The sequence below is a fragment of the Lissotriton vulgaris genome, unplaced genomic scaffold (assembly GCF_964263255.1).
Source record: "Lissotriton vulgaris unplaced genomic scaffold, aLisVul1.2 SCAFFOLD_442, whole genome shotgun sequence".
Classification (NCBI taxonomy): Eukaryota; Metazoa; Chordata; class Amphibia; order Caudata; family Salamandridae; genus Lissotriton; species Lissotriton vulgaris.
Genome location: NW_028255431.1, coordinates 490,264 through 502,319, shown reverse-complemented (window position 1 = coordinate 502,319; position 12,056 = coordinate 490,264). Strand labels below are relative to the sequence as shown.

The 12,056-nt window shown below is 47.5% G+C and overlaps 1 protein-coding gene across 2 annotated transcripts in view; it reads left to right on the top strand.

The window, feature by feature from the left end:
- LOC147659125 (plexin-A1-like) overlaps positions 1–12,056 on the top strand; it is a 589,684-nt gene that overhangs the window by 518,472 nt on the left and 59,156 nt on the right. For both annotated transcript variants that reach the window (XM_086951953.1, XM_086951952.1), the window contains exon 23: positions 7,378–7,444. In XM_086951953.1, coding sequence (XP_086808079.1) covers positions 7,378–7,444 — 67 coding nt within the window. The remainder of the gene's footprint in view (positions 1–7,377; positions 7,445–12,056) is intronic.

Sequence of the window (12,056 nt, the reverse complement as noted above, 5' to 3'; positions counted from 1 at the left end):
TTTCCCAAAAAATGTGAAAATTGCTTTTGTAGTTCATTTGCCCTTTGAGTTTAGATGTTTTTTGTAGTAGCATCGAGAAGATTTTGACCACCGCCCCTAAAATAGTTTCATAATCGGGAAAAAGAATAATAAAAAAAAAAATTACATAAGTTGGGGACTTCTCATTTTATGTCTGGCATGCTTCTTGGTGCAAATTGTAGGAAATATACTGGAAGCCAAAGTACTCTGTACTGTAAAATAAATGCTTTAAGGTGGTCATGTGTCCATTTTGCCCAAAATGTCCTTATGAACAATTCAAAAGAAATTAGAAAATTGAAAAAAGTTACTTGTTTGTACGTTTTTTTCCCTTTTGTAGTTTATGGAAAGGTTCTTAATCTGTGCCTTCTAATCCTGGCTGTTCGGGTCTTTTCTTTCTCACTGGGAAAATAACGTAATTTTCAGGACAAGGAATATATGATGTTCTTTACCTCTCCTTGCCTCGTCTCTTCTGTAAGCTTGGTAAGGCTGATGGTCAAAATGTTGCTTCGCATAAACATTGTCCCCTTCCATCTCTGAGCAGGTAATCCTGTTTGTTCACCGGCCACTTTGTAAGATGAAAAGTTGTAACAATAATTATGAAAAAAAAGTCCCGCAATTGCTTGTACTTCGCGGTCACGGAGTAGAGCGATGAATAAATACGCTGCATTTTAACCAGACATTTTTTTTTGTATGCAAACTTCAAGAGTTCTTTGCTTTCACTTAAGTTCTGCAGTGGAAGCTGGCACACGAGGAAACTCAGAGAAGCTTTGAAAGGAAGCCATCTTGTTTCATCCCTGCTGATTTCTTTCACGTTAGCCCCTCTAAGTTTTCCCTTACTGCAGAGTCCAAACAAATCTAGTATGGAATACAGTTTCTGGACTTGCTGCATGGCTACAAGTCCCACATGCAAAACAGTAAGTGACTTGTTTGGGATGGGAAATGGCCTCTACAACGAAGCCGTTTCCACGAAATCCTTTACCACGCATGCTTTACAACGCATGCGTGGTTACAACGAGAGGCTTTACCACGCATACCTTTACTACAAAATACGTAGTAAAGGCATGTGTGGTAAATGAAAAAAAAAAGGGGGGGGTTTGGGGGGTCTCCCCCCCCCCCCCCCCCCCAAAAAAACAAAACTTACCTGAAAAGCCGAAGTGAAGACGAAGCTGAAGCAATCGACGTCGTTAGAGAGGAAACGGAAAGTAACTTCCGCTTCCTCTCAACGTCGTACGACCGACGTAACCAAAGAAGGAGAGAAGGGGAGTTAAAAGGTAAGGGGCATTTTAGTAAAATAAATAAATATATATATATTAAGGGTTAAGGGCAGGGGTAAATATAAGGAGTGGAGGCAGGGGGCATTTAAGGGGAGAGTTATAACCTTTATCAAGAGTATGCCCTCACCATGCATACATTTACAACGAAAAACGTAAATGTATGCGTGGTAAAGGTATATTCGAGGTAAAGGTTAAGCGTGGAAAACGAATTCCGTTGTAACGCATGCGTGGTAAAGGCATGCGTTGCAACGGAATTCGTTGTAACGTCATACATTCGTTTGGGATAACCTAGGCCGTAACTCTAGTTTTTGCCATACATTTGAAGCTTATGCCATGGTTTGCCCGCCTTTATGCCAGCCAGAACATCTGTCCGATAAATACTTTAAAAAGCATCTCGCCCAACGAATTCTGGGAAGTTCTTTGACTGGACTCCATCCCTAAGGCTTCCCTACGCATTGTGCAGTTGGAGAAAGCAGGAAGGCGTAATTCGACTGTCGGGCATCTTCCTCAGGATACTGAAGACATTAGTAGGCAAAAGATGCAAGGGTTTCCCACATTTTCTGTTTAACTACTAGTGTGCTGCTTCTGCGAACATCCTTAGTGGATACGATTGTAAAGGAACAATGCATGCTCTTGGTTAAGGTGGAACTTTGTGTGTTCCTGAAATAGGTGCCTGACCCTACCACAGTGCGGCACGCTGATTAGCAACATTAAGTATTGCGCTGCTCAAAGTATAAGTACTGCAGTGTAGCTATTTCCATCAGGGTTTCAAGCAGGGAGTTCTTAATTTTCACTCTTCCCACTGAGCAAGTGGTCTCAAACGGAACCTTTGTGGCGGATGGTGACTTTTCGAAGTGGTGAGGCGTAAAAAATACATGTATGTTGCATGTTTTTTTTATGTGCTCAGCCACTACATAATGTGCAGCTAAGCCTGTCAGTAGCTGGAGAAAATAGGCCACAGGGCAAATTGTGGTACGTCGCCTATCTGTCAGCAGACCCCCTGGCAGGGATAACACAATACACACGTACTAATGCAGACTACTCAACACAGCAGGCATACACATTGGCACAGACAACACAGTAACTTCACTTATTTTTTCGATACTAGCACTCTCTTCTCGCCAACATTGCTTCTTTCCCTGCCCTCTCTTCTTGGCAGTTTTCCCTCCTTTCCCCCCTCTCTGGTCAGTAATTCCAACTTTCCTATAGTTTCAATAATCCTCACCCTGGTCTCCGATTACCAGAATCTGCTGTACACTTTTCTCCGACTGTCCCACCCCATCTGTGTCCTTCTGAGTCTGGTAGACACCATCTGCCTCCGTGCATATTCAATTGTACACTTTTTTTTAAAATTATCACCTTTAGGTAGCAATGCACAGCTCTGAGAGAACGTTCTATACTTACTTGGCCTCTTTGCTATAATTGTACTTAAGTACTTTTCATCTGGGTGAGCATAGCTGCCAAGTTTTCCAGGTCAAAGCGTGACTAGTTAGGCCACGCTTGTTTTTTTTCTCAGAATTCTGGGACTTGTAGTCTTAGTTTTATGCAAGTATATGACCGAGTCCCATATTATAAGAAACAAGTCCAGATTGGCCTAAATAGTCATGCATGGACCTGAGAACCTTGTAAGATTGGTACCTTCAATGCAGGTCAGTCTGGCCCCAGGTCTGCAGAATAGTTCATATTATTAATTTAAAGATGTACGGTATAGTCCTGCTGCCCCTGCCCCTCCCCCAAGTGGAAATGTTCACCATCAAGACACAGAAACCAGCAGAGTTAACCCCTTCGATGCTGATGACGAGCTGAGCTCGTCATCAGCCACGGGGGGCGTGTGCGGATGACGAGCTGAGCTCGTCATCTAACGCGGCTTTTACAAAAAAGCCGCGTAGCGCAAAAATAACCGCCGCAGCGATGCGGTTAATAAATCCAAATCCAACTCCAGAGAATAAGAACATCAAACTCGGGGCCACAGAGAGGGCCAGCCCTGGAAGATCGGGAACGCAACCCCAACGCAAAGAGCAGGAAAAAGAACAAGGAAGGATCCTGCTTGAAAGGGAAACCTGAGTGTAAACACACAAAGCCATACCAAGCAAAACTTTACTTAAACATAGCTGTTCAAAGTGCACACTGCACAAACAGGCGGCTGTTGAGCAGCTGAAAGAATACGTATGGAACCATGAACCATTAAGTTATCGTTCATTTAAAGAAAAAATGCGAGTAAATATGATCGTGTAATATCTGCAATCTTACCCGATCGAGAACTCCACAGGGGCTGAGAGGCACTGGATCGATGCAATAGTAGTGTTTACCTTCCTTGCACTGTGCAGACACACGACATGACACCGGGTGGCACGAGAGACCTCGACTCCAGTCTTGTGACTGACTACTCGTGTGTGGGTGGCACAGTGCGCCAGGCGTGGTGACGTGCCGACTGCGCATAGAAATGGCCAATCACCACTGCATGGCTCGCATAAGCCACAGTGTGATTGGCCATACAAGTGCGTGCATGTCACCGTCCACCCACGCGCGGCACCACCAGCCGGCTGCCTGGCTGAGCAGGGACTGCTCTCAGCCAATCCTGGTGCTGCATTAGCAGCGCCACTGCGCCAGGATTGGCTAGGAGCATGGTTACTGCCTGCCCATAATCAGACCCGGGTCCCTCGCACTATGAATCGCAATAGGGGAGGGAGGGGGGAAGGTACTGTACTGTGTGGGCATGCGTGGGCCAGTACTAGAAATACCTGGCCCAAAAATCGACATGCGCACAGTGCAGCTGGCTGTGCTGTTTGTGCTGCCTGCGCTGTCAATCACTGCCGCAGCCCCGCCCCCACACCTTCTGCGATGTCAGGCTTGCCCCGATTCCAAAGCTCTCTGAGTTGCCGCAATTCCCGCAGACAGTGCGCTCAGAAGATGACTCCTCGAGATTCATTTTATTTGAATTGGATGAATCCTGCCTAAATGTTAGCATGACGTGACCGTCGTCCATGGCTAGGGCGGCAACGCCCCAACACCCCCAGTGGACGCATCGCCACTGTGGTCATTTGTATGGTGTTGGGCCCTCACAAGTCCTGGCAGTAGAAGGTGCGAACCTGGAGTTAAGTCTACAAGATTCACTGAGGTTCCAAAGTTTTGTAAACTTAACTCCGCTTATTTTGAGGGATTACTTTTCTCCGAAGACGTTTTCACGAGTAAATTCTCACATTAAAAGTGAGTTGGGGCTGAAATTTATTCTGGCTAAACCTACTTTGATGGACTTTTTCTTGAAATTCAAACTATACAGCCTTAGCAAGGAATGGACGTTCTTTAAGAAAACTTCACGAAGTTACTATCGTAAGATAGTGTTGGAAATGGTGTTGATTAATAACATATTTGAAGCATGAACCTGAGGATTGTAGACCTTGGTCCAAGAGACGAAGACCTCAGTCTCTTCATGGAGGACAGTGTCATGTAGACCTGTCGGGCGAGGCTGTAACCCAAATATGTCCTCTCTTTCTTGTTTGAGTTGACACTCTACCTGGGGTTGGAAATCTGATAGGGTACGGAGTGCCGTCTCTGGACTGCCACTGGATAAAATATCCGCCTACTGTGAGCTTGAGAGGCTTTGCGCAATTTACTCTGTTTTTGTTTACATGTTGAAGTGTAGGGCAGTATGGACCCAAAAGTGGAAGGCCACGCCATCAACTCCCAGACACTGCCGTTAGTTTGCAGAGTTGCCCCCTTTAGGAAAGACTAGTAATAAAAGACCACCCTCATGGTCACTCTTGTGACCTGCAGCGCGGAGTCTCAAGTCTCCGCATGGACGGCCGACATATCACGAGTTCCGCTTCATGGCTGCGTGCCTGCCAAGCTGGGCTGTAAATAAAGTTTTTCCAGGACTGCCCGGCTAGGACCTGAGACCCTCCGGAGGCGACGCATTTCCCGCAAGGGAGGGAAGCAGCCAGGCCGCTTAATGGGATTTTATGAAGAGGTTACCAAATTAGAACTAATAAGGACCCGTTAATTAAGGAGTCTTTTAATTACTTTTCTAGGGCCTTCCTAGAGGTCGTTCATGCGGCGGTGCTGCTGTTGCGAGCGGTGCCTGGAAGTTGTGGGTGCAAGGGTGGCTGGCCCTCGTCATGGGGGAAGAAAACGTTGTTTTGTGCAGTTCTGGGGGATTTTGGTGTGTGAAAGTTCTCTGTTGACTTGGCTAAACTAATCTGGATTGAATGTGGTATATTGGTTGTGTACATTCTTCCCAAAATAGAATTCCTTTTACCTTGGACTGACTTTCCTACCCTCCATGTCACTCCCATCACACTCCATCCCAGTGAACGTGGCGTTGGGTCAAAGGTCAAATGTATCATAGTTTAAAAAAAACACTGTGGCAGGGGTCTCCTCTCCAACCAGTAGCTCGTGAGCTACTGTAGCTCTTTAGCTACATGTCTGCAGCCCAGTTTATTAAATTAGAATGCTTTTGCTTGGTTGAATTATACATATAAAAAATTGAAATTATACAACAGTAATATTAGTAGCTTTCAATGCGTTTCATTGAACATAAGTAGTACAGAAAAGGTTTGAGACCCCTGCTTATGGGTGTCGGAGAAAGGTGTGATCAGTGTACTTAGCTCGGCCCTATACAGAATCACACAAGACTAAGCGTTGTGCGATCCTGTTGGTGATGGTGCGGAAGGCATTCAGGCTTCTAGAGATACACAGCACACTCCATCACTAAACGTGTGGTTACAAAATCAGGGTGACTGTCTTGGCGTACTTGTGGGTTCAGTTCTGAATGCTTCGGTGTTGGCCTGACCCACAGCTGTTCATCCAGGGCCTTGTTTTGGTCATCGGAGTCCATCTCGCCAGACTCTGATCTTTGGTGATGTTTGCAGCCTCTCTTGATGATGCTATGGTGCAGTCGATGTCTTCAGCTTGGGGTGGTCTTTGCCTCGGTTGAAGCTCCCCCTGGAGTCTGTCCTGCAAGCCGTGCATAGGTGATCTGACCACCGCATGGGCTTGTGGCATCAGCTTTGCAGTGAGCCATCTGCCTTCAGCCGGGCTGGGTGTCATGTCTACTGAGGATGGCGAGAGGACCTTCCGTGGTGTTCCCGCTCCTTGATGATGTGGGCCGCAACTTTGCCTTCTTACTTTAGTCCTCAGTCCCTGTAAGGGAGCTACGGCATGTTACGCATGCGTAGTTTTGGTGCTATGTTTTGGTAGTTTTTTTCCATATTTCACAGGTAGGAACTATTTTCTCGAATTTGTTCTTGGAGTCCTATTTTAAGAAATGTATTTTCCAGTCATCATGAGATTTTTTTATGTCATTAAATGGTGACAAGCTATCCTTTTTTTAAAATAACTTGTGCTTGTGCGTTATTTGCCAGGATATCCTTGTAGTGGAAACAAGGAAATAAAGTTGGGCATTTAAATACTGCCCACTTCTAATCGAGCTGGCTCATGGAACTTCAGTGCTTTTACTCTTGCCTGGGGCAGTGGCTAGCAGTACGTGGGCACGACCACCCTCTCAACCTCTAAGCACCTGACCAGTGAACCTCAGTGCAATGGCAAGATGCCTATTTCAATTCTTCCTGTGGGGAGTGTCACACTTTAGGTGCTTCAGAAACACCCGGTGGAATAACTCTTCTAGCTCTATTATTATACATCCAGACATGCCTGCCAGCCACTCAGATAGCTGGTCTGAAACCACCAATCACATTTCACGTAGTACTTAGCAAATAGCCTAGGTTTAATTTCCTTGTGAAATGTTTGTGATATAGTGCTTCTTACTGTTGCGGTACGACAAGCTCACTAATTGTTATGGCACTCTTTACCGCCTACATAGACTGTGGGTGCTCTTACAGTGAGGTAGGCAGCATTGTATGGCTTTCCTATCATCTTTGTTCTCTCTAAAGGAGGGCGTCTGATGTTTTGTTCCTGGATTCTTCCGTCTGACTATGTGTATCTCTTACAATGGCATAATTCTATACACTGTTTTTGTCACCATTACATATGTCGTATTACGTGCAACACTTTGATTGAATTTGATCAATTTTCTCCACTGTGCCTTTTTTAACATTTGTTTACAATCCCTTCAATTATTTTCTTGCAGAACTGAGTCGGTGGCTGAGAAAATGCTGACCAATTGGTTCACTTTTCTTCTGTACAAGTTCTTAAAGGTACGTACAGCGACTAGTCTTTTGCCGGAAGCGGGCCTGGGGTGAGGATCTGTCAATGTGATGCTGACATTGTGGTGATGCTCTGCTCTTGTATATATGAGGGGGCAGAAGCTTAAAAAGGATGCTAGCGAAGTAACTCGGATCCTCGCGATCACAAGTACAGTGGACGCCCTGCATCTCAACTCATTGGAACGGTCCACTGTGACGCACAATTAGGGTACGGTTGAAGTAAATGTGTCTCATAAAATAAAATTGCCAACTCAATCTTAACTTAAATTCATAAAAACACCAAGGATTAAATCCTCAAGGACTTGGAGATCCAACAATACGCGAGTGTTTGCAATGGCTTCTGAAAAAAACACCATTGGGTCAAAGTTTGTAAATGCTTCTCATTCGGTCAGGTCAAGATTTTAATCTATTTAATCACACTGATTTTCTTCCTGCAGGGATCGCCTGTATCCTGCATTGCATTTGCACTCATTTTAGCATTTTCTACGTTTGTAGAGTTCTGGGCGTGTTCTTGGACACCGCACTTGAGGGAAAATCATTGGACTTTTTTTGCAGATACCTTGCGACTTCTTTGGATGCTTCTCAGCGTAGGTTGAGAGAGACCATGGAGTCAGTCAATCAATCGATTTGTAAAGCTCTTGTTGCCACCCGTAAGGGTATCCAGGCTTATCTGATACACCGGTGAAGTGAGGAACTAGTCTAGATCGACATAAAATGTGTTACGCGGAGGTGGAAAGGTATGAGTGAGGTTGCATTGGACAACGCCTTAGAGAAACAAATTTACATGGGCATATCTGTCTCCAAAGAAATGAGGTTGAGATCTATGTATGTCCGCTGTAGGTTTTTCCCGCCTTTTTTATATTTTTGTTCCCCCCTCTCCCCCCCCCCCCCCCCCCCCCCCCCCCCCCCCCCCCGCGCGAAGTTCGGCTCAGCTGGCGGTAGCCGTAGGGCAAGACGCGTGATTGTAATGGCGCTCAATGTCCCTAATGCGATCTGGGGAGGACTCCAAGCCCTAGTGCTGTCAAAACACCCACCTGCGTGTTCCGCCTCTAAACCACTTCCCATCTCCAGCCTCTGATAAAATAAAACCTTGCAATGATTTCATTTCCCCCCTTGAAAGAGCCTCTGACAGGCTGGAAATCAAATCCAAGGCCCGGCGCTTTCTGCGGCCTGCAGTGGCATTTATCAACCCCTTAATGAGACATTGCAGGAAAATGAGAGGCAGGAAAAAAACCTCAAGTGTTGAAAAATTCACTGTATTAGCTGCCTGATGAGCTGGCGCGTGTCACTGGGACGCTTTGCATGTGAGCAGCTCTCTTCGCACCGCCTCGGAGGGCTTCAGTCTGCCGTTTACATCTCTTTCACCCCCCAGATATGCAAATTCCACAATTGTATTTACTGATAATTTCCTGTAATGGTCTCCGAGTCGAGTTGTTCTGCACACACAGTGTGAGGGCATGCCAAGGACTCCCTTGGATTCCATGAATCATAATTACCAGACATTTTCATGGAAACGAAAATGTGGTGTTTGTTATTTTGGACGCTATGAATTCTGGGTACAAATAAACAGTTGCTGGTTCGGTGCATTCTTTTGAAAAAATGAGTGAGTGAATATAACGTGAGGCAAGTACCCAGAACTGGCCTGTTGAATTATTTTCGTTTTGAAGCTAGTTTTTTTTTTAAAATAGTTTTGCTATTTCTTGCCAATGGGTGAGCGTCTCAGTTTCCTTCAACTACCACCTGTTCCTGACGTCACAGATCTCCAAGACCTGTGATCTTTGGGCCTTTCCCATTGCCCCCTCCCCCGGTCCTTAGGACAAGAAATGGAAGATGGTGGAGTAACACTAGAATTGTGCTGCCCCTGAAATATTGCCTTTTCTAGCCTGTGTTGAATGCTGTGCTTCCACACTCTTCAGGCGAGTTTAGGTGCACAGTTCTGTGATCACCCATTGGTTAGTCAAACCTGCCAATGGGCAGTCTGCATTGTCAAACTCAGACATTTAATTGGTTGGGCTGTCTCCTCCACGGGAGCGGCAACACCCTGAGTCCTAGAAGTAATGAGTTCTGCTTCAGAGCTCACATCAGCAGTGGGTTTCTTGTCCTGGTGCAAAGCACGCACCAGGTAGTGCTCTCCGGCTGCAGAGTTCACCCTGGCCAGGACCCCTGTGCTGCAGAGCTCACAGTGGCTAATGCTCTCTTGTCCGGCTGCAGAGCTCACAGTGACTAATGCTCTCTTGTCCTGCTGCAGAGCTCACAGTGGCTAATGCTCTCTTGTCCTGCTGCAGAGCTCACAGTGGCTAATGCTCTCTTGTCCTGCTGCAGAGTTCACTCTGTCCAGGACCCTTGTGCTGCAGAGCTCGCAGTGGCTAATGCTCTCTTGTCCGGCTGCAGAGCTCACAGTGACTAATGCTCTCTTGTCCTGCTGCAGAGCTCACAGTGGCTAATGCTCTCTTGTCCTGCTGCAGAGCTCACAGTGGCTAATGCTCTCTTGTCCTGCTGCAGAGTTCACTCTGTCCAGGACCCTTGTGCTGCAGAGCTCGCAGTGGCTAATGCTCTCTTGTCCTGCTGCAGAGTTCACAGTGGCTAATGCTCTCTTGTCCTGCTGCAGAGTTCACTCTGTCCAGGACCCTTGTGCTGCAGAGCTCACAGTGACTAATGCTCTCTTGTCCTGCTGCAGAGCTCACAGTGACTAATGCTCTCTTGTCCTGCTGCAGAGCTCACAGTGACTAATGCTCTCTTGTCCTGCTGCAGAGCTCACAGTGACTAATGCTCTCTTGTCCTGCTGCAGAGTTCACTCTGTCCAGGACCCTTGTGCTGCAGAGCTCACAGTGACTAATGCTCTCTTGTCCTGCTGCAGAGCTCACAGTGGCTAATGCTCTCTTGTCCTGCTGCAGAGTTCACCCTGGCCAGGACCCCTGTGCTGCAGAGCTCACAGTGGCTAATGCTCTCTTGTCCTGCTGCAGAGCTCACAGTGGCTAATGCTCTCTTGTCCGGCTGCAGAGCTCACAGTGGCTAATGCTCTCTTGTCCTGCTGCAGAGCTCACAGTGGCTAATGTTCTCTTGTCCTGCTGCAGAGCTCACAGTGGCTAATGCTCTCTTGTCCTGCTGCAGAGCTCACAGTGGCTAATGCTCTCTTGTCCTGCTGCAGAGCTCACAGTGGCTAATGCTCTCTTGTCCTGCTGCAGAGCTCACAGTGGCTAATGCTCTCTTGTCCTGCTGCAGAGCTCACAGTGGCTAATGCTCTCTTGTCCTGCTGCAGAGCTCACAGTGGCTAATGCTCTCTTGTCCTGCTGCAGAGCTCACAGTGGCTAATGCTCTCTTGTCCTGTTGCAGAGCTCACAGTGACTAATGCTCTCTTGTCCTGCTGCAGAGCTCACAGTGGCTAATGCTCTCTTGTCCTGCTGCAGAGCTCACAGTGGCTAATGCTCTCTTGTCCTGCTGCAGAGCTCACAGTGGCTAATGCTCTCTTGTCCTGCTGCAGAGCTCACAGTGGCTAATGCTCTCTTGTCCTGTTGCAGAGCTCACAGTGACTAATGCTCTCTTGTCCTGCTGCAGAGTTCACCCTGGCCAGGACCCTTGTGCTGCAGAGCTCGCAGTGGCTAATGCTCTCTTGTCCTGCTGCAGAGCTCACAGTGGCTAATGCTCTCTTGTCCTGCTGCAGAGCTCACAGTGGCTAATGCTCTCTTGTCCTGCTGCAGAGTTCACCCTGGCCAGGACCCCTGTGCTGCAGAGCTCACAGTGGCTAATGCTCTCTTGTCCTGCTGCAGAGCTCACAGTGGCTAATGCTCTCTTGTCCTGCTGCAGAGCTCACAGTGGCTAATGCTCTCTTGTCCTGCTGCAGAGCTCACAGTGGCTAATGCTCTCTTGTCCTGCTGCAGAGCTCACAGTGGCTAATGCTCTCTTGTCCTGCTGCAGAGTTCACCCTGGCCAGGACCCCTGTGCTGCAGAGCTCACAGTGACTAATGCTCTCTTGTCCTGCTGCAGAGTTCACTCTGTCCAGGACCCTTGTGCTGCAGAGCTCACAGTGACTAATGCTCTCTTGTCCTGCTGCAGAGCTCACAGTGACTAATGCTCTCTTGTCCTGCTGCAGAGCTCACAGTGACTAATGCTCTCTTGTCCTGCTGCAGAGCTCACAGTGACTAATGCTCTCTTGTCCTGCTGCAGAGCTCACAGTGGCTAATGCTCTCTTGTCCTGCTGCAGAGCTCACAGTGACTAATGCTCTCTTGTCCTGCTGCAGAGCTCACAGTGACTAATGCTCTCTTGTCCTGCTGCAGAGTTCACTCTGTCCAGGACCCTTGTGCTGCAGAGCTCACAGTGACTAATGCTCTCTTGTCCTGCTGCAGAGCTCACAGTGGCTAATGCTCTCTTGTCCTGCTGCAGAGTTCACCCTGGCCAGGACCCCTGTGCTGCAGAGCTCACAGTGGCTAATGCTCTCTTGTCCTGCTGCAGAGCTCACAGTGGCTAATGCTCTCTTGTCCTGCTGCAGAGCTCACAGTGGCTAATGCTCTCTTGTCCTGCTGCAGAGCTCACAGTGACTAATGCTCTCTTGTCCTGCTGCAGAGTTCACAGTGGCTAATGCTCTCTTGTCCTGCTGCAGAGCTC